This window comes from Labeo rohita, chromosome 3, assembly GCF_022985175.1.
Source record: "Labeo rohita strain BAU-BD-2019 chromosome 3, IGBB_LRoh.1.0, whole genome shotgun sequence".
In the NCBI taxonomy this organism is placed as follows: Eukaryota; Metazoa; Chordata; class Actinopteri; order Cypriniformes; family Cyprinidae; genus Labeo; species Labeo rohita.
The window spans coordinates 1,486,829-1,511,808 of record NC_066871.1 but is presented as its reverse complement, the minus strand read 5'-3'; the positions used below and the strand labels follow the sequence as shown (position 1 = coordinate 1,511,808).

Here is a 24,980-nt window from a genome sequence, read left to right as displayed (position 1 = left end):
AAAAGAAAAATCATATACTTTTAATCATATAATTTAACCACAAATGCTCATCTTACACTAGCTCGACCTCATGTATTACTACGGCTGCCTTCGACCAAAGATTTTCCTAGTTGACTAGTAGTCGTTCATGTTTTCACGAATGTTTTCCTATGCGTTTGATTACGCACAGGCGAGTACACAGAAGCTACAACAATCTATCACGCCACATTAAAGAGCAGCAAAACGGAATTTATTGCTTGAATTTCCTAACGAAATGGACAGAATTTGAAATCTGAGACTTTGTTTGATATCAAAAGTAACACAAAGCCTAGCCTATTGCTATTTGTTTATTCATCAACTGAAAACAGCATACACCAAAAGATCGATTGTGATTTAAGAATGTTGGTCGACCAAGCCTCTTCTCATCAACTAACGGTTAGTCGACTACTATGGGGCAGCCCTACATTTTAGGTAATCACATTGTAAAGGTCACGTTTGGTAGTTATTTATCTGTGTACTCCAGCTCAAAAAGGTAGGGTGAAAAAACTCATTTTCTTCTCCAACTTCAAAATCGTCCAACATTGTTATTTTACCCTTTTTTGTAAAGTGTGTTTGACTTTCGTTGCATGTTCGCTTTGTAAACACTGGGTTAGTACTTGCGCCTACATCGCACATGTGTGATTACGTAAAGCATGAAGTCGAGCTAATGCAAGATCAGCATTTGTGGTTAAAAAGTATATTAATTTAATTTTCTTTTTTCTAGAAAATGACCGATTGTTTTGCTAGATAAGACCCTTATTCCTCAGCTGGAATCATTTAGAGACCTTTGAAGCTGCATTGAAACTGCAATGTGGACCTTCAACCCGTTAATCCCCATTGAAGTCCACTATACAGAGAAAAATCCTGGAATGTTTTCCTCAAAAACCTTCATTTCTTTGCGACTGAAGAAAGAAACACATGGATGCATCTTGGATCACACTGTGGTGAGTAAATTATCAGGAAACTGTTATTCTGGAAGTGAGCTAATCTTTTAAACATAATCATGCTTGTACTGTATGTTTAAGTATGTAGAAAACTTCAGAATTACCTGGTTAAAGCCAGTAGTGAGCAAGTTGTCATCTTTGACCCATAGGACACGGGAGTCTCTATTACCCTGATGACCCTGGACACACTGTAGAGACACAGAGACACACATGTGAGACAAAACACTCATGAAAGCCTGACTGATTCATATAACAGGTTTCAGCTTATGCTTTCAGACAGAATCCAAAACTAACACTTGCTATGCGTCGAGTACATATCAAGACTGGCTTTGGTGAATAAATCCTTCGCCAGTAACTTTATTAGCACATTAGTAACAGAAACATAATATGTGACCCTGGACGACAAAATCAGCCATAAGGGTCAATTTTGTGAAATTCAGATTTATACATCATGAATAAATAAGCTTTCCATTGATGTATGGTTTGTTAGGATAGGACAATATTTGGAAAATCTGGAATCTGAAGGTGCAAAAAAAAAATCTAAATATTGAGAAAATCACCTTTAAAGTTGTCCAAATGAAGTTCTTAGCAATGCACATTACTAATCAAAAGTTAAGTTGATATATTTACGGTAGGAAATTTACAAAATATCTTTATTGAACACGGTCTTTGTATAATATCCTAATGATTTTTCGGATAAAAGAAAAATGGATCATTCTGACCCATACAATGTATTGTTGGCTATTGCTACAAATAAACCTGTGCTACTTATGACTGGTTTTGTGGTTCAGGGTCATATTTATGGTTCAAACTGAATAAGAATTAAAACAATCCACAAATGTAAATGAAAATATGATGTTTATTAAACTGCTTTCATATAGAGTTAGAACCGAGAGATCGAGAGAGATGAATGGGTTGTGTTGAGAGCAAATGTCTCGATTGAACCACTGAACGACTGACATCTTCCTGTCCTTTAAAGTTGACTTGTGTGATAGCGGGCACATCAGGGCCTGTCTGTGATGTCAATGACAGATGGCTAAATCACTCTGACATCATAATGACGCTTCTGAAATAACGCTGCCTTAATTACTAACAGCAAACTTAGACACAACTATGACATTCACTCTGAGCAGTCAGTCAAAGGTCAAACTCAAATAGGCCAACTTAGATCAGCTTGAATTTCCAGGCTGGTTTATGCTGGTCCAGATGGTGGATCGACACAGTCATAAGTTGTAAAAACTACAGACGTTTATCAAACTCAAAACTGCATTTGAAATGTATAAAAAAAAATAAATAAATAAATAAATGTTTTAAAATATATATATAAAAAAATCTAAAATAAAAAAAAATACACTACCAGTCGAAAGTTTTTGAACAGTAAGATTTTTTTATGATTTTAAAATTTGTCTCTTCTGCTCACCAAGCCTGCATTTATTTGATCCATAACACAGCAAAATATTTTTACTATTTCAAATAACTGTTTTCTATTTGAATATATTTTAATTTATATTAATTATATCATTACTCTAGTCACACGATCCTTCAGAAATCATTCTAATATTCTGAATTGCTGCTTCAAACAACATTTATTATTATTATTATTATTATTATTTATTATGTTGAAAACAGCAGAGTAAATTTTTTTTTTTCAGGCTTCTTTGATGAAAAGAAAGTTCAGAAGAACAATATTTATCTGAAACAGAAATATTTTGTAACATTATAAATGTCTTTATCATCACTTTCGATCATTTTAAAGCATCCTTGCTAAATAAAACTATTAATTTATATAATTTATTCAACATAATCAGCATATTAGAATGATTTCTGAAGGATCATGTGACACTGGAAACTGGAGTAATGATGCTGAAAATGTAGCCTTGATCATAGGAATAAATTACATTTTAAAATATTTTCAAATAGAAAGCAGTTGTTTTAAACAGTAAAAACTGTACTTTGGATCAAACAAATGCAGGCTTGGTGAGCAGAAGAGACAAAAAAAAAAAAAAAAAAAACAACACTTACTGGTCGTGTATGTTCAAGATTTATTTAAATAAATAGACTTTAAATATAAATTTTCCTGACACGTATAAAAAACATTTTTTTTTGGTCTATATGGAGTCATGCTGGTCTTTTCAGCAGGTAATGTTTTTATGCAATGACACGTCAAGTCTGCGTATCTGTGAACTTATGGAAAAACAACACTGTGCAAACAGCAATGTTTCAGAAAGTGTCAACTGCATGCTGGGAAATAACCGAGTCCCAAAAAACATAAATGTTTGCCAGGATCAAATATAGAAAAGAACAACAGAGAACAAAGAGGCACTAAAATCACATCCATTTGTCACTGTTCTGCTCGATCAGATGTTTGACCGTCAGCTGGTGATTCATGATTTCATATGGTTGAGTTTTCTGCTCACATAAGCACACAAATCAGTCAGTGTTTTGTACAGGTGTGTGTTCAGATGTCAGTGTGGAATATCAACCGTGAGGCCGATCTGCTGAAAGTGACACTCAGAATAGGATCCGCACCGGCTGACACCAACAGAAAAGAGAACAGCACTGATAGAGACTGTTTACACACTCAAACATAACAAACAAAACAGAGAACGTTTGAATGTTCAGAATTCTAAAAGTTCCAAAAATGGTTCTTTCAAGAACTACTTACTGAAAGCTTCTTTGAGGAACCAATAATGATTCTTCTGTCATTGGTACCTTTATTTTTGGAGTGTATGCTTGTTAAAAAAAATGTAACGTCTTTTTAACATATAATCCATTTCCTGATTTTAACACTACACTTTAACAACACAGGAGTTTTCCTCAATGAAACCTGTTAAAACACACTGTACCCTAGAAAAACAAACTGATAAAGTCGGACATGAGCACTGACTGATGTCTCTGTTTGTGAAGCTGGAGCATTGATCGCACAGGTTGATAAGTGACAGAAGAGGAAGGAGTTTGGGTGTGGAGATGAACATCTGAGTTTGGATGTGAGCACTCATTGATTTCATCCGAATGGAATCTTATCTCCAGTCGCATTAGTTCAGGAGGAGTCAAACCACACACATTCACTCCAATTAGAATGATTTCCTCTTGCTTCAGTCATCCTGACCTCAACTGCCAACACTAACTCTGGAAATCTGAATTGGACAAAATAATGTTATACTTTAAGAGACAAGATCCATTCGTCTGCTTGGCCCAAACCCTCATCTGATTCCTCTTACACTCCTATAAATAAAGGGTTTTTATTGGAATCTAAGGTTTCATGAAGAACCTTTAACATCCATGGAACCTTTCAAATGCTCTTTTGAAAGTTTCTTTATAGTGGAAAAAGGTTCTTTAGAACGTAAGAAAAAAATGTTCTTATTTAGAACTTTTTTAAGAACTGTTCTAAAAGTTCTTTAAAGAACCCAAAATGGTTCTTCTATGACATCACTGTGAAAACCCTCTTTTTTTAGTAGTGTATTTTACATTTAAACCACCGTGATAACCCCACTATAAGAGAAGGCAACAAAAAAAAAAAACAAATGCATGCAGGCTGCTCACCAAAGACAATTACTGCAGAGCCTGACTTATAAAATTCACTATAATTCTTAGGAATATTATTAATTATTAGGGGTGTAAAAAGAAAAATACACTCATGACACATACTGGTGAAGTTCAAATAAACTTTTTATTTTATTTTATTTTTTTTATTTTTACCAGGGCTACAATATTTAACCAAGTCAAAATACTGAACAGTCAAAACAGTTTTCACTACTTGAAATAAAATAAATGTTAAATTAAATAAAATATAAAAAACTTCTTGTTATCCATGATAGCATTATTTTAATGTCATTGAGATACTATTATACAGTTTTTATTAAACTTAGGAATTTCTTAATTTTTAAAATAAACCTATTTATTACTTTATTTTATTTTATTTTATTTTATTTTATTGTTACTGGGGTTGTTATATTTAACTAAGCATGAAAGTAAAAATGAAACATTAATTTTCAATACTTGAAATAAAATAAATGTTAAATTAAATAAAATCTAAAAATTATTTTAATGTAGATGAGATACTATTACAGTTTGTATTAACATTTTGAATTTCTTAATTTTTCTAATAAATTCATTTATTTAATTTTAATTTAATTTAATTTTATATTTTATTTTTACCAGAGTTATTACATTTAACTAAGCATGAAACTAAACTTGCAACATTTTTACTACTTAAAATAAAATAACTTCTTGTTATCCAGCAAAACAAATGTATTTATTTTATTTTATTTTTATTTTATTTTACTTTTACCAGGGTTATTATATTTATCATAAAGGTGAAATTAAAATAAAACATTAAAACATTAATTTCACTACTTGAAATAAAATAAACATTAAATTAAAGAAAAAAAAATATCCATGATAGCATTATTTTAATGTCACTAAAATACTATTATAGTTTTTATTAATATTTTTAATTTTTTAAATATTTTTCTGTTTTCATTTTAATTTTAAAAGTTTTGTTTTTTAGTAGTTTTGTTTATTTGCAAATCTCTATTTTTCTCTATATTTTTATTTGAGTTATTTCGTAGTTATCAAGATAAACTAAACTGAAATTTTACAAATATAAATAAAACTAGCTGACATAAAATATTTTTCTATTTTATTATTTATTTCATATTTCTTATTTCTATTTAATTCTATTTAATTTGAAGTAACTTTTTTTATAATGGTTTTATTTTTATTTCTATTTAACTATAATAACCCTGATCTCTCATTGAGGTAATATAACAGTTTTTAATTTATAATTTGAATCCGTTTTTATTTTTATATTTTCTGTTTTCATTTTTACTTCAGCTAAAATTTTAGTTATTTTGTTGTGCGTTTTTGTCATGTCTACTACTTGTTTTTTATATTTCAAGTAACCAAAGTTTTTATTGGTTTCATCAATTACAACATACTTTATTCAAAACACAATTTATGAGCACAACTCTTAATATTTCACACAGTGCTGCTTCTCAAGTTGAGTCTTGTTTTCCTTTCTCAAGTTTTATCAACATTTTTGTAATGTGATAAATTGCAACATGATATATTGTTACACCCCTGTAAATTGTCAATATCATTAGCGGTTAACTTCAGCAAATTAGGCCAAAATGATTTTGTGCCCTAGATTAGTTTTCACACAGACTCAGGTGTGGTTCAGAAAACAAGCATTTACGCCAACCGTACAATCGAAGCACTGACGTCAAACGGAGCAAAGGCTGTAGTGTGAGACGCCCTGAATCTCTGGTCCTCATGGATGCGGTCTGGAGTTCACAGGCATCTATCAGCCGTGCACACGCCCAGCACATAAAACCACTCGCACACAATATATGTCCCTCAGGGGGGACGTAGCTCTCAGGCCATATTGTGCTCTATCGGACCTCATCTGGAAGGTATGGAGGTCTTTGGTTCACATCCAGGACGAAATATGGCTGCTGGATGACGACCAAACATCTTCAGTCTCAAGAGAAGAGGATGTGCAAGAATCACAGAACACGGCTCAGATCTGTAATCACCAACTTCTGATGAGAGACTTTTTGTGGCCTGATACACAAGATTCACTTTCACATTGTTTTAAATGGCTAAGTATTATAGGCTGTGAGAATTAGGGATGCACATTATAAGTATACAATTTTCTATAACATGTATAAAAATAATAAATATTAAATATATGATAAATATTGTAAATGTTACATAATATAAACAACAATAATAAACATTAAATGTATAATAAATATTACATACATAAGTTTATATAAGATTTTATTTATATCTAAATACAAGATATTATTGAATTGGATATCACATACTTAATGTTCAAACACTGTTAAATGTAATTGTTTGCCAAGTTATTGTTTTAATTATTGTTATGGCCGATAAATAGTATTATGTTAATACCAATAACCTAGCAGATATTAAAATTTACTTAAATGTTACTACAGTATTTGAAAAAAAGTGTACAAATAAATAAGTATACAATTTTTTTAAATAAATTAAAAAAAAATTATTATTAAATTAAAAAATAATACTAAAAAATGAATAATAAATAAACAAAAACTAAATAAATTGAATAATAATAATAGTAATAATAGGAATAAGTAATATATATATAAAAGAAAATAATAATAATAACACCAAATAATAATAAATTAAAGAAAATAAATACAAAATAAAAAAATGAAATAAAAAATACTAAAAATAATAATAATAATAAAAATAAATTAATAATAATAATCATAATCATAATAAGCAATATAAAAAAATAAAACAAAAATAATAATACCAGATAATAATATTATTAATAAAGAAAATAAATACAAAATAAATGAATAACTAATAATAATAATAATAATAATAATAATAATAAAATACATTTTAAAAAGAATAATAGTAACACAAAATAATAACAATAATAAATAAAGAAAAATATACTAAAATAAATACTAAATATAATAATAATAATAATTATAATAAATAAACATGTAAATAATATAAATACAATACTACTACTACTACTACTACTAATAATAATAATAATAAATAATTATGATATAATAAATAAAATAAATAAAAAATAATACCAAATAATAATAATAATAATAATAAAATAAGCACAAAATAAATAGAAACTAATAATAATAAAATCAAAACAAAAAAAACAAAAATAAAACCAATAATAATAACAATAATAAAGAAAATAAATAATAATAATGAGAATAATAAGAATAATAATAACACAAAATAATAACAATAATAAATAAAGAAAAATATACTAAAATAAATACTAAATATAATAATAATAATAATTATAATAAATAAACATGTAAATAATATAAATACAATACTACTACTACTACTACTACTAATAATAATAATAATAAATAATTATGATATAATAAATAAAATAAATAGAAAAAAATACCAAATAATAATAATAATAATAAAATAAGCACAAAATAAATAAAAACTAATAATAATAAAATCAAAACAAAAAAAACAAAAATAAAACCAATAATAATAACAATAATAAAGAAAATAAATAATAATAATAAGAATAATAAGAATAATAATAACACAAAATAATAACAATAATAAATAAAGAAAAATATACTAAAATAAATACTAAATATAATAATAATAATAATAATTATAATAAATAAACATGTAAATAATATAAATACAATTACTACTACTACTACTACTACTACTAATAATAAATAATTATGATATAATAAATAAAATAAATAAAAAATAATACCAAATAATAATAATAATAAAATAAGCACAAAATAAATAGAAACTAATAATAATAAAATCAAAACAAAAAAACAAAAATAAAACCAATAATAATAACAATAATAAAGAAAATAAATAATAATAATAATAATAATAACAACACAAAATAATAATAAAGAAAGAAAATAATACAAAATAAATAAATACTAAATATAATATAATAATAATAATAATAATAATAATAATAATAATAATAATTATAATAAATAAACATGTAAATAATATAAATACAATACTACTACTACTACTACTACTAATAATAATAATAAATAATTATGATATAATAAATAAAATAAATAGAAAAAAATACCAAATAATAATAATAATAATAAAATAAGCACAAAATAAATAGAAACTAATAATAATAAAATCAAAACAAAAAAAACAAAAATAAAACCAATAATAATAACAATAATAAAGAAAATAAATAATAATAATAATAAGAATAAGAATAATAATAACACAAAATAATAACAATAATAAATAAAGAAAAATATACTAAAATAAATACTTAATATAATAATAATAATAATAATTATAATAAATAAACATGTAAATAATATAAATACAATTACTACTACTACTACTAATAATAATAATAAATAATTATGATATAATAAATAAAATAAATAAAAAATAATACCAAATAATAATAATAATAAAATAAGCACAAAATAAATAGAAACTAATAATAATAAAATCAAAACAAAAAACAAAAATAAAACCAATAATAATAACAATAATAAAGAAAATAAATAATAATAATAATAATAACAACACAAAATAATAATAAAGAAAGAAAATAATACAAAATAAATAAATACTAAATATAATATAATAATAATAATAATAATAATAATAACAATAAAAACTAAATACAAAAATAACTAAAACTAAAAACAAAATAAATAAATTACACACAAATAAATAAAAAACAATAAAATACTAAATAAAAATACATATTATTTATATAGCATCCCTAATACATTTATTTTTCATTCTGAATACTATAATGTTGTGATGTTTAAGTTCACTTGTAGCAATTAAAATCGTTGTTATTTTAATATCCGGCTAGTTTTTCAGGTAGAAATTTAAAACCAATGCATCCCTATTGTGAGTATGAGTCTGAACCCCAAAGAGCGACAAATCAGAGGTAGAAAAAAAAGTGAGAAGGATGAGGAGATGAAGACAGCAGACGAGGCAGGAGTCCCTGGTCTGTCGTTTGAGTGTGTTGTCTGCAGATCGATGGCTGTGAACTTGCACATTCATCAGTCTGTGTGAACTCTCAACCTCTCTTTCTCTGCTCCCCCTCCTTTCCCCTTTTGTCCTTTTCGTCCTCCCTCTGTGAACGGGCCTTGGCCAGGCCTCCGAACGACCTGCAACAATGTGTTCGCAACGCTTTGAACAAACACTGGCAAGACTCGTCCTGAGAGAGAAACTGCTGGCACCGAGTCTGACTGCAGCGTTCAGGAAAAGATGAAACTCAGAGCCTGACTGGAGGACTGGATACTGAGCTGAATCACGCTTCACGGCCTCACATCCATCACCTTCCTGCCAAACCAAACCACACGGCACATTCATCCCTCTGCTACAAATGAACCCGTGATTGGAAATGACCGATAACGGCAAATCATTTCCCATTTCCCATTTCCCATTTCCCATCCAGTATGATTATTTTTCAGAGATTCATTTAGTGGTGATCAAGTTTCTGATATCAATACTGCTGTTCAAAGAGCTGGACAGAACACCATATCTGAACATTTATAACATCATTCTAATAATACATGTTCATGCTATAACACATCAACTTTTTATTAGTTTTAAATAGTATCTTTTATTGTAACATTTTATAATTTTTGATTTCATTTTTATTACTTTTCTGTTTTCTAACGTTTATATCATTTTTATTAATTTTCAGCACTGAAATACTATCATAGTTTTATTAATATATTATAATTTATTTTTTATATTTATTTAGATTTTTTTTTTTATCTACATTAACTTTATTTAGCTATTTAATTAGTTATTTAATTAGTTTAATATTTTAGTATCCAGATACTATTTTATAAATTTTTTTAAATATTTTAATATTTTTTATTTTTATATATTTGATATCTTATTTTATTATCAATTCTTGTTTTTAATTTTGCATGCACATCAGTGCTATTTTAGTATCAAGATACTGTTATAGTTTTTATTAATATTTTGAAAATATTTTATTTTTATATTTTCTGTTTTCATTTTAAGTTCAGTTAAAGTAGTAATTTATTATTTAATTTTTATACTTTTCTGTTTTTTTAATATTAATATCATTTTTATTAATTTTTAGCATATAAATACTATATCATTATTTTTTATATTTTTATATCTACAATATTTTGTATTTCATTTTGCATGCACATCTGTGTCATTTTACCATAAAGACACTATTATAGTTTTTATTAATACTTTCAAAATATTTTAATATTTTTATTTTTATAAAAATTGTTTTCTTTACAAGTCTCGTTAAAGTAGTGATTTCATTTTACTACGTTTTGGGGGGTTTTAACATTTATTCATGTGTATTAATTATTTGTTAGAACTAAAATATTATTATAGTTTTATTCATATATTATAATTTTAAAATATTTTTATTTTTATTTTTATATCTACATTATTTTGTATTGAATTTTGCTGGCACATCTGTGTTTTTTTAGTTATTGTAGTATTAAGATACATAGTTTTTATTAATAATTTTAAAAATATTTAATTTTTTATATATATTTTAATTTTAAGTTGTAAAAGTAGCGATTTTTATTTCATTTCATTTTATTACTTCTATTACATTTTTTAAACATGTCTACATAGTTTTCTTTTTTAGCACTGAAATACTATTATAGTTTTATTATTATTATATTATATATTTTTTATATTTAAATCTTTTTGTTTTTGTATATATTTTATATATGTTTTATATCTAATTATTTTATATTTACTTTTGCATACACATCAGTGTTATTTTACTATCAAGATACTCTTATGGTTTTTATTAATATTTTGTAATATGAATAAAACTGTGTAATTTTATTGTAATTGTAAATTATTTTGTAAGTTGTTTTTATAACATTTTTTATTTGTATATTTTTCATTTAAAGTTTAGTAAGTATAGTTTTCATTATTTTTAACTAATTAATTTTTAGTTTGTTAAATTTTTAGTTACATTTTAGTACATTAAGGTAAATGAAAAACCAGCTGAAATAAAACAAAGTTTACATTTTGTTTAGATTTTCTTTTTACTTTTATTTTTTATTTATTTTTATTTAAGTAAAGTTGATTTAAAGTTATTATTTAAAGCTACTAACTACTAACACTTGTATTCAAAACAGTCTTAATATTTTATGCAGTGTTGCTTTTCAAGTTCCTTCTTGTTTTCATTAATCAAGTAATTTTTATAGTGCATTAATGCTAGCTTAAGCTGTTTCAAAGTACTTCCTTACAAAGTATTTAAGCTTAGAGAAAAAAAAACTGAAAAATGTCTTTGTTACCACATGCACATGTGTTCATCTTGTGGTATAAAGAGAATAATTGATGCCAGCCTGTTGCATTAGTCGAAATCAATGCTCACGAGGCATAGCGACTTTTTGTAGCATATACTGTATAACGGCGCATGAAGGTGATGTCACAGTCTTGCTATCTTAAGACGCGTGGCTAAGAATGTACCTGCTAGGAATATGAACATAAAATACAGGCGTAAGATATAAGAGATTTAGCAGATGAAGATGTCGGACGATGATGTCATCAGCGGCGGTGGCGTGTGTTTCTGCAGCTGCGCTCAGGAAGAAAAAAAGCCATTTATCATCCCGTTTGGCTTTATGTACCAAATAAACAGTGGTTGACGTGAAGGGCGCAAGGCCTGCGTCGTATGACACCTCAGCTGGAGACATCCGGACCTCTAGAGAGCGTGTGTGCGTGTGGTAAACTGTTAGCTCCTTCACATGTGCTTCACAGAGACGCCGTCAATAACGTCACAGAAATCAATCAATCATCATACTGTATCCGCACTAACTCATACAAAGATGTGAAGTCACATTTCTCCTCAAGTTCAAGAGTTCTTACCAAAGAGACTAGCAAGACAGGGCACATATCGGCCTTTATGTGAATGGCACCTCATATCTGTCAAAGCTCACTGAAAAATACGCTGAAAAGAGCAACATGAGCACATAGCGGTCCTTCTGAGACCTAAATCTACAATCCGGACACTCTGTGCTCTCAAAAGACATTACGAATGTGAGCAACGACCACAAGGCTGCCAGTACAAGTGTGTCATTTGGAATGGAGCCATTGTGTTAGTCGCAATTACCAAAGTGAACAAGTGAACTAGTATAAAAAGTATACATATCAAAAACCTACTACAAAATAAAGATGCTACAGAAATAGTAAACACTACTTAATACAACTAAAAGATCTTAGAACAACAACGTAACAAATTTGACCAATGACGTCACTGAAACCAAACTTAGAAAACTGTTGTTCTGATCCTGCTGAATTAAAAAAAAAGCATCAAAAGTCTGGAATAACTATAAGGTTTTAAATGTTGTTTATTAATAATTTACAATTTTACAGTTGTTTTTTTTTTTTTTAACTAGCCTTGGTGAGACTGCTTTAAAAAAAAAATAAAAAACCTAATTAAACACTTTTTACTGGTAATGTATATGCAAGTACATGTGTGCGATATTAACAAAAAATAAAGACAAATCAACAAATAAGATATTTTTTCCTCTCTTTTTTGGAGGGATTTTTGTTGACAATTAATTTTTTTTTTTTTTTTAAAAAAGAGCTGAATTTCAGCAGCAAATCAGCATATCAAAATAATTTCTGAAAGATAGAAAACAGTTTTTAAAATTGTAATAATAATTTACAATTTTACTGTTTTTTTTTTTTTTTTTTTAACTAGCATTAGTGAGACAAAAAAAAAAAAAAAAAAAAAAAAAAAAAAAACGTAATTACAAACTGTTACTGGTGATGTACATGCAAGTATTGGCAAAATATATATCTTGATTTTTTTTCCTCTCTTTTTTTTTTGGCGACAATTAATATTCTGCTAGTGTATCTTTGTGCTGTCATGGATAAATAAATATGACAGTCCCTGTCTGAATGAGGGATTGACTAAATCATTCATTCAAACAATTAATTCAAAATGGCTGATTCATTTAGAAACAAAGCAAGTGGTCGTCTTTATCAATGGATCATTGATTCATTGACTCAAATGATTTGTTTAAAAAGAGATTCAGTCAGGAATGAAACACCACAGAATACATGCACAAATAATTTGCTCCAGCTTTGTTTGGAATTATTTTCATAAGGGAAACACACAAAGAGAGTCTAAAATGAAACTCACTCAATATTAACTTATTGTTTTTTGTACAGTAGTATAAAATATCATATTTGCGATCACGCTACATGCTGATATTTAAGGGAAATGGTACTCTTTCTTGTGCGACACTACACTACACTACCAAGTTCTTGAACAGTAAGATTTTTAATGTTTTTTTTAAGAATTCTCCTCTGCTAACCAATTTTTTTCAACAACAACATAACAATAATAATAATAATAATAATAATAATAATAATAATAATAATAGTTTTTTTTTTATAGCAGCAGCAAATCAGAATAGTAGAATGATTTCTGAAAGATCATGTGACTGGAGTAATGATGTCAAAATCAGCTTCACAAGAATAAATTACATTTATTCATAAAAAATATATTCATACATAAAATATATTCAAATAGAAAACAGTTATTTTAAATAGTAAAAAATATACTGTTTTTGCTGTACCTTGGATCAAATAAATGCAGGCTTGGTGAACAGAAGAGAATTTTTTCTTATTCTTCTTTTAAAAATCTTACTGTTCAAAAACTTTTGACTGGTACTGTATATCTGATAAATACAAAAACAAACATAGCTGCAAACAGCAGTTACTGGGGTTCAAGTGCTTTTAGGCACTTAAGCACATATTAAAAAAGACATTACATATTTAGCAAGCCTGTAACCACCTAAATCAATTATTTAAAAAGCTTTTTTGGCATAGAAATGTGTTTTTTTTTTTTTTTTTTAACTTTTATGACTTTTAGTGCCAGCTGAGGTCTGATCTCCCTAAAACTTTGCATGCCTGTTTAGAATCACCTGTCTCATGTGCTCACCAGGTTTCATGATGTTTTGAGTTTGTTTGATAATTAGTGACCAAGAGAGTCCAACTCACTGCTTTGACATGTCCGATAAGTTCCTGAGATTCATCTCCAATAATGTAGCCTTTCAGAAACACACACACGTGAGCAAAACGTGTTTTCTCTAGCCGAGGAACAAAGCGTTTTACGCCCTTGAAAAATGTCATTTCGCCACCCAGTGGCTGATTTCTTTCAAATTTCTCTCAGACTTTTGAGGCCGTAAGTCAAACAGGCCCACTGAGTTTCATACCGACTGACCTACATTAAGCTTGTCTAACAGGTGCTCAAAGTTCATCGGCAGTTCAGCGGCCATGTTTTATGAGATACACGAATGTCCTTATAGACAAATGTGGCAATTTGGACCAAGACCGTGTATACCGATTTTCATGTTTCATGTGAGTTCGGCGAAGACATCTTATTCCATTCAAATGTTATAGCCATTTTAATAAAAGCAGCCCTACTGCTTTCGAACATTTTGGTGTCCCTTTGCGACCGTGAGTCGAAAGTTCAACTTTTTGGAGATCGCTGATTCTCAGCCATTCTAACGATTACAATAGGGTGTCAGCGCTACATGCTTGATCCTCTAAAAACCCATACAGGAATATTTTTCCTCGTATCGTAAATTATAAGGGAATTTAACTGCATTCTAATAGGCTTTATGATGCAGTGAATGAATTTGGACTCTCAAGATGTGACATACTCGATATTATCAGCTCGCACATCATCAAAACAACAATTATGATATCACACACGATAACTATCGCACAAATACCATTGCAAGACTAAACTAGCTAACTGAGGTGTTGCCAAGACGTTCTGACGTGTCTTTGGGACTAAAACGTCAACTCACTGCTTTGACACGTCCAATAAATTCCTGAGATTATAGCACCACTAAGTTGCCAAGCTCTGCAACTTTTTTTTTACGTGAACTCAGATTTAATGCTTAATGCTTAATACGCGTTGTGAGTTTGGTGAAGACTTCTCATTCCATTCAAAAGTTATAGCTATTTTAGTAAATGCACCCCTTCCGCTTTCAAAAGTTTTGGCATCCCTTTGCAACAGCAAGTCAAAAGTTTAACTGTTTTTATAATTATTGATATTTATATGTAACTTGTCCGTCGTGAGCCAAGGATTCCAACTATATAAGACACTTGAGCCTGCAACTAAAAGTTTAGGATTTATGAACAATATCATACTTTTGATCACTGTAGCGCCCCCCTCAGGCCAACTGGGGTGAGACTTGGTGCGATTGTAGACTGCGTGAGTACTACCATCCCTCCAAGTTTCAAGTCTCTATGACTTACGGTTTGGTCTGCACGATCAGTTTTACATGAAGACTGAGAATTAAACTGCATTCTAATAGGCTTTATGATGCAGTGAATGAATTTGGACTCTCAAGATGTGACATACTCAATAATATCAGCTCGCACATCATCAAAAAAAAAAAAAACAATTATGATAGCCACAGACGATAAATATCACACAAATATCATTGTAAGACTAGACCAGCTGACCAAGATGTTGCCGAGACATTCTGATGTGTCTTTGGGACTAAAACTTCAACTCACTGCTTTGACACGTCCAATAAATTCCTGAGATTATAGTGTCACCAAGTGGTCAAGCTCTGCGACTTTTTTCATGTGAACTCAGATTTAGTGCTTACATACACGTTGTGAGTTTGGCGAAGACTTCTCATTCCAATCAAAAGTTATGGCAGTTTTAGTAAAAGCGTCCCTACTGCTTTCAAATGTTTTGATGTCCCTTTGTGACCGTGAGTCGAAAGTTTTACTTTTTGATGATTATTGATCTTTATATGCGTTTTGTCCGGCATGAGCCAAGGATTCCAACACCATTTGAACGTAGACTGGCGGTTTAGGGGTTATGAACGATTTTGTACTTTTGATCGCTGTAGCGCTCCCGTCAGGCCGATTGGGGCGAGATTTGGTGTGGTTGTAGACGGTGTGAGTACTACCATCTTTCCAAGTTTCAAGTCTCTACGACTTACGGTTTGGTCTGCACAATCAGTTTTATTAAGATTGAGAATTTTTATGATGCAGTGAATGAATTTGGATGTGACATACTAGATAATATCAGCTCGCACATCATCAAAACAACAATTATGACATTACAGACAATACCTACTACACAAATATCATTGTAAAACTAGACTAGCTGACTGAGATGTTGCCAAGACGTTCTGACGTGTCTTTCGGACTAAAACTCACTGCTTTGACACGTCCGATAAGTTCTTGAGATTCATCTCCAATAATGTAGCCCTTTAAAAACACACACGTGAACGAAACAGCCCAAGAGCGCCGTGTTTTCTTTAGCCGAGGAACAAAGCACAGCATCCAGAATTCAGCTCGTGCTAAACGAGCCGAGATCAAATAAAATCCAAGCAGCCACACGGCAAACAGAAACCCTTCAGAGACCATTTGAGAAAACACCCAGGAGAACCCGAGATGATAAAAATAACAGCGAAAAACACCTGAACACCAAAGCTCAAAGTCAGCTCCTGGTCGAGCTGGGATTTATGTAGAGCTGCGCTCCCAACCCAAACAACCTGAAGGCCCGCCGAAGGGTTTTTTCTGCGTAGACGGAGAACGCAGCTGTGTCACTGACAGAGAATGTCGATCCACCCAGCGAGAGGACTATCAGGTGTCCAGCAGCACATGTGGGAGCAATTTCGACTTCTCTTCTTCTCCCGCACTTCATACGCTTTGTGGCAGAGAGATCAGTGAGCAGCAGGCCTCAGAAATTTAGTGCGACTTCATATTTTCCCCTCTGTGTAACCATCTCGCTGCTTTTATTGCTTTTCCAGTTGCGTCTTGCATCTGTCATTGATGCTGCTGCTGCTGCTTCTGCTGGCCTCCGTCAAAGTGATTCAGCATGAGGTTTCCAAACAACTCCCTTCTGCTGGTTTGCTTTTGAAAAATGCTGCTAAATGCCAACATAATAGGGCTGTTTGACATGTAACAGTAGTACAGCTATTTTTGGTGCTAAACAGACCAGTGTTTTTGAACCCTACAGTCAAGATGAAAACAAATCTTACCTTATTAACTGTCATTATACACGTTCCTGACGTGTATAGCAATGCATGTTATTCCAAAAAAAGGCTTTTTACTAACCCTTCATTGAAATGCACTACCTTACTGACTACTACACAGTTTATCCAAATAATGTGACATTTCTATGTGACAAAGCAGGATATCCACTTAAGTTTGTTCTGTTCTGTTTTATTTTATTTTATTGTAAAGACAGTAAAGATTATTTTATTTTATGTTTTTGTTTTTTGTTTTGTTTTGTTTTGTTTTTGTTTGTTTTATTTTATGTTTTTGTTTTGTTTTGTTTTTGTTTTTGTGTATTTTTCCCAGCAAGGATAAATTGATCAAAAGTGACAGTAAAAACATTTATAATACTGCAATATTATAAACAATAATTTTGTAAACAATAATACCAAATAAATGCAGCTTTGCTAAGCAGAAAATACTTCTTTTAAAAACATAAAAATATATAAATTAAAGTCCTATGCATATTTATGGACTTTTAGACATTTTTACATGATAATATGCCAACAAGATGAACTAAAAAGCCATGTTATGACTTGCAATACAGAGCACTAGTGGTGTTTTTGTCCGTTTTGTAGCTTGATAACATCCATCCTGATTCACTTTTATGGCAATGACATATTTCGCCTCATGTCCGCTTTTGCGTTCCCCAGAAAATGCGATTATTGTTGGGACTGAAACATGAGCGTGTGCTTTGACAGGGCTAATGAGCAGAGCAGGATTTATTCACCTGATCCACGTCCTGATTAAAGAGACTCTGTTTCCTGTCCCGGAGTGATTTGGACTGTGCGTCTGGTGTACGTCACTTGCGCCGCATCTGGGATTGTCCTTCCCTTTCAACCTGCGCCTCATTTCTCTCTGACCATCAGTCTCTCTTTTCTTCTTCTAATCAGATTCTTGATGTTTTCTTCAGCGTTTGTTGTTTAATTAGGATAAACCTGCTCTCGAGCTCTGTTTGCAGTAATGGCGACCCTTCCCTCTGTAAATGTTCAGCTGGCGTAACACGAAGGGAATGAAAACCAAATTCGAAGGGAACGGACAAAATGCAAACCATCCATTTAATTCCACCATTTCCTGTACAGTCTACTACTACTTTCCCTCATGATTAAAACCATCTTCCTGCTCTCCGATGCTATTTTTCTTGAACCAAAATTACATTTTCAAGAAAGATGGCACGGATGGAAAATTCAGGAAGCGTAACGAATCAACTTTAAGCCCTTCCAGGAGCATCTGAACTTACGGCAAACAGCTGTGAAAGCATCTAATTGTGTTGTGAGGCTCTTTACATTATATGGCGGGTAGTGGCAACGTGTGATGTTGTCTCGAGGCATGAGTTTGCGTGCTCGAGAGACATATATACACTCATCCAAACACACCAGCATTAGGAAATGAGCTGATCATGCTTTGTCCTGTAACAGAGACGCCTTTCTCTGAGCTCAAGTGCCTGTGGCACAAACTCTTGACCTATTTGTTTAGTAAGCATGAGGAACACACTCTCCCATCTGATTACAGAGAACAATTATAATTATTCATATAATATATAAATATCCATTTTATATTATATAAATAAATATAAATGTATTTTATACTAGAAATATTACATTTATAATATGTGACCCTAGACCACAAAACCAGTCATAAGCAGCAATAGCTAAAAATACATTATATGGGTCCAAATTATCGATTTTTCTTTCATGCCAAAAATCATTAGGATATTAAGTAAAGATCATGTTCCATGAAGATATTTTGTACATTTCCTACTGTAAATATATATAGTATAGTAATATGCATTGCTAAGAACTTCATCTGGACAACTTTAAAGGCAATTTTCTTAATATTTTGATTTTTTTGCATCCTCAGAGCCTCAGATTTTCAAATAGTTGTATCTCGGCCAAATATTGTCCTGTCCTAACAAATCATACATCATATACATAATATATTTTTTTATAAAATATATTGTGTTATATTATATAAATATTATTTAGTTTACTTTATTTAAAATACTAATATTTATTTAAAAATTGCATTTTTTAGAATACAAGGACTGGATAGAACATGCTCCACTCCTAAATACAAAAGAATTTAAAAATAATAAATTCATAAAATATTATAACATTACATGCTAGTAAAATAAGTAAATAATTATGTTTATTTATTTATATTTAATTTACAGTATAATAACTGCTAGCCCTTCTGAATATAGGAAAAATAAATAAATAAATATAATATACACTGTACTATATATATATATATATATATATATATATATATATATATATATATATATATATATATATATATATATATATATATATATATATATATATATATATATATATATATGTATATGTATATGTATATATATATATATATATATATATATATATATATATATATAGTACAGTAAATAAATAAAGAAATAAACACAAATGTTACTTTTTTTTTTTTTTTTACAATTTATTTATAATACAAGGACTAAATAGAACATGCTCCTCTCCTGAATACAGATAAAATAATAATAGTAATTATAATGATGATAATAATAATAATAATATTAATAATAAATACATTGACAAAATGTTTATTGAATATTTATTGATACATTTTAGATAAACATTTATTTGTTTGTTTGTTTGTTTATTTATATTTAGAGCACAACTTCTTCCCTTCTAAATATAGCCTATAACATTTTATTTTAATTTTTTATAGAATACAAGGACTGAATTGAACATTCTCCCCTCCTGAATACATACACAAAAAAAACAAAAACAAATTATTGATTTATTAATAAATAATGCTGACATCATTTATTAGCATGTAATATTATAAGTACATAATTATTTGGTTTATTTATTAATTTTTAATTTAGCGCACAATAACTGCTATTCCTTCTGAATATACCCCAAAATAAATATAATATACATTAAAAATAAACAAACAAATAAATAGATAATTTTATATAGAACGCAAGGACTGAATTCATACCAAAAAAAGCAATAAAAAAATAAATTAACGAAATTATTTCTTGATTTATTAATAAATAACACTGACATAATTTATTAGCATGTAATATTATAATAAGTAAATAATTCGTTGTTTTATTTATTTATATTTAATTTAAAGCACAATAACTGCTCTCCCTTCTGAATATAGTCAAAAATAAATATAATATACACATTGAAAATAAACAAATAAATAAATACATTTTATATAGAATGGACTGAACAGAACATGCTTCCCTCCTGAATTAATACCAAAAAAAGTAATAAAAAATAAATGAAGAAATTATTTTTTGATTTATTAATAAATAATATTGACATTGATGTACATTTATTAGCATGTAATAAGTAAATAATTAGTTTTATTTATTTATATTTAATTTAAAGCACAATAACTGCTCTCCCTTCTGAATATAGCCAAAAATAAATATAATATATACACTAAAAAGAAATAAATATTTATTGATTTATAATAAATAAATATTTGTTTATTAATTTATATTTAAATAAAACTGAATAAAACATACTTTTCCTTCTGAATACAGGGAAAAAATAAATTAAGCATGAATATTAGATCATTTAATAGCACTAACTAAATAGCAATTACATTTAATAGCAATAACTAAAATGTACCATTTAAAAAAAAAAAAAAAAAAAAAAAAAAATCATAAGTATTACCAGAAAATATTACTTATCTTTTATTTACAGCAATATGTAGTTCTCCACAGTACTTAAGAAATTTAACGTAATTACACTTAATGATCCTTTATGATTCCCCTCAGGAAAGAAGGACTGACACTGATTATAACATGAATAAACCTAGAATTAGGACGGAAAGAAAAATGTACAGTGCGAGAGATGGAAAATAAAGATAGGGCAGCGGCAAAGAAAAAACCCAAAAGGAAAGACTTTGGGATCAGCATCATCCCAGCGAGATCAACGGAGAGTCCCGGGACGCCAAACCCACTAGACAGACGGAGCGGCCAAACGAGTCCGTTTAAACGGTAAACGGGATCTACTGGAGATGAAGATGCATGTTATGAAAATACATTATTTTGTTGATTGATGTCGGCTAGGAAAATGAGTAGTGCAGAAAGCAGAAACTCATATTTTCATACACACTCACTGCGTGCAATAGCGCAGATGTGCATGTATCATTATGTATTATTTTCATAAACCGCAGCAGCCAGGAATGTTTCAGCGGAATAACAAATGTGATGGAGAAATGCACCTTAACTGTCATGAAAGCTCATTTAAGATGTGCTTCAACAGTTCATGAAATGAACATCAGCTAAGCTCATTTGTTCACATTCTTATGAATGGAAAACTGTTTTATATATTCAGATCATTAGGGAAAAAAAACAGATCAAAAAAAGATAAAATTGACCAAGTAAAATAAATAAATAAATAACAGTTTCCCACCCTGCTGCTTCTGGATGACTGCATTTCCCATGAGTTTGCATTTTGATTATGGGTGTTTCTTCAACTACAGGGACTTTTATGATGTTTATTATAAACAACAGACTGTTAAATAAAGGTCACATTAAAACGGTTTTGGAAACGGTTTCTGCCATGCCTTCGTCATTTATTTTTGCTACTTTTCAAATGCCTTTTATGTTTGGGTTTTATTTATCCACGTCCCAAACCCAGGCTTTCAATATAAAAATATTAAAATCATAAAAAATAATGGCATGTTCAGAACTATGGCCTAAACTAAAAAGAAAAACAAACAGAAACCTATTCAAAATTATTTATATCAATCAGTTTGCCCCAACGTGAGATGAAATGTGAGTGAAGAAATACATCAAATACTATGAAATTAGCCTTAGAAAGACAAACAAGCTGAACATTATATGTAAAAATTGTTACTTTATATTTTCAATTCTGATTGTGTGAGAGAAATTGGGGTGAAAAAAATTAAAACTTTGTAAACATATTAAACTAGTCTGCACAAAAAAAAAAAAAAATTGGTTGTGCAAAACCTTTTGAATTTGCAGGGTAAATTTTACAATTACAAACAAATGACAAGTACCTATGGAAGCCCATTTCTGCCACTGAGTAAAAAATAAGAAATAAGAAAAATAAGAAATGTGACTTTTTAATCGCATAATTCTGACCTTTTCTTAAAATTGTGTGATAGAAACTGTAAAAAAATAAACAAAAAAAAGTTTTGCAAAATATAAACTATTTTCACAACTATTTATTACTTATTAACTACTACTATTTCACAATTCTGACTTTACAACTCTCAATTGCAAGTTTTCATGCAATTTTAAGAAAAAAAGTCTGAATTGTGAGAAAGTCAGAAATGCAACACTTTATTTCTCACAGTTTTTATAATGCAATTCTGACTTTATAACTCACAACTGCAATTTTACATCACACAGTTCTGACTTTATAATTGGTAATTGTGAGTTTATCACACAGTTGTGAGAAAAAAAAGTCAGAATTCTGAAATATAAACTTTCACACACACAATTACATGTATTTATCATGCAATTCTGATTTTATAACTGCAAGTTTACATCATGCAATTCTAACTTTATCACTAACAACAGTGAGTTTATCACATACAACTGAGAAAAGTCAAAATTGTGAGAAAAAGTCAGAATTGCAAAATATAAAGTTTATTTCTCAAATCTCTGGTACATGTTTTTATAAAGCAATTCTGACTTTATAACTAGGAATGGTGAGTTTATATCACGCAATTGTAAGAAAAAGTCAGAACTGCAAAATATAAACTTTATTTCTCACAGTTATGTTTAAATCCCAAAATTCTTACTTTATAACTCACAATTGCACGTTTCTAAATCACCCAATTCTGACTTTATAACTCACACAATTGTGAGAAAAAAAGTCTGAATTGTGAGAAAAAAAAATCTGAATGGTGAAATATAAACTTTATTTCTGACAATTACATTTGTATAACACCAGTCTGACTTTTTTTCTCACAATTGTGAGTTTACATCTCACAATTTAAAGAAAAAAGTCTGAATTGCAAAACATAAACTATTTCTCACAATTACATGTTTTTATATTACAATTCTGTCTTTATAACTAGCAATTGTGAGTTTTTCGATCATGTAATTGTCAGAAAAAAATTAGAACTGTGAGCAAAAATCAGAATTGTGAAATATTATATTTTTTTTGTCACATTTACATGTTTTTATAATGCAATTCTGACTTTATAACTCACAATTGCACGTTTACATCACCCAATTCTGAGAAAAAGTCAGAATTGCGAGGAAAAAAGGCAGAACTGTGGGATAAAAAGGTTGCAATTACCTTTTTATTTTTTATTCAGTGGTGGAAACAGGCTACCATAACTATCACATTGAATTAAACATGAAAATTTTAAGTAGAAATAACAGAAATAGTATTTTCTTGTAAAACTTTAACCAATAATCTTACTTTTATTTACAACGTGGAAAAAACACTTTTTATAGTGTTAGTGTTTAATCTTCGAACATCAAAAGGACCAAAACAGTCCACAGTTGAAGAAACACACAAGTGACTACCAAACTCTGATCTTAGTTGAAAACTAGTGATAATTGTTCAGATATAATGGCTGTTCACATTGATGCAGATGTTGGCCACACAGACACACCTACAGCAGGAGCCGCTTGTGGACTGTTCTGAATAGGCATCTTGTGTGGATTAAAGGTCTGCGTTTTTTGACTGACACAGGGCTCAATTTCTAAACTCTACTCTTCCTTCGAGATTGATCGGCGTATAACCGCTCACCACACAGACGTCACTGCCTGCCGTCTGGAAAAAAGACAAATATTGGCATCGGCCTCAAACTTCCAGATGGAAAAATCAAAAAGAGGGGAAAAACGGAGGAGTGCAGGACCCATCAAATGAGCGTTTCAAAAAAGATAGAAGAGGAAGAATGTAAGGAAACGGAAAAATTTGACTGAGGTACAGAGAGAGAGTGATGAGAATCAAATCACTAACAGAACCAGAAAGAGGCCTAACCGGCGCTATGACTTACACTAACTATCCATCCATCCATCTTTTCTTTATATTTTCTTTTTGTATACAAATATGGTACATTTAATGGTAAGTTTAAAACAAGTCATGTCAAAAGTAATCTAAAAGTAATCCAACCAAGATAACTACCCATATCTACCCATCCATCTAACATCTGCCAATATTTCTACCTACCCATCTCCCATTTATCTACTTATCTATATACATATCCATCTATTTAACCATATATCGACCCACCTATTTATCTACCCATACATCTATCAACCGTATATTTACCTACCTACCCAACTATCTACCCATATATATCCATCTACGGCTTAAATATCCATATATCAACCAATATATGTCCCTATCCTTCTATGAACCTGTATATTTATCTACCTACCCAACTATCTACTCTTTATCTACCCATATATCAGCCAATTTATCTACCTAC

The 24,980-nt window shown here is 29.5% G+C and overlaps 1 protein-coding gene across 2 annotated transcripts in view; it reads right to left on the bottom strand.

Moving 5' to 3' along the window:
* The window catches only part of coro7 (coronin 7), a 199,173-nt gene that overhangs the window by 123,589 nt on the left and 50,604 nt on the right, over positions 1-24,980 (bottom strand). For both annotated transcript variants that reach the window (XM_051100932.1, XM_051100919.1), the window contains exon 8: positions 1,067-1,150. In XM_051100932.1, the coding sequence (XP_050956889.1) occupies positions 1,067-1,150 (84 nt within the window). The remainder of the gene's footprint in view (positions 1-1,066; positions 1,151-24,980) is intronic.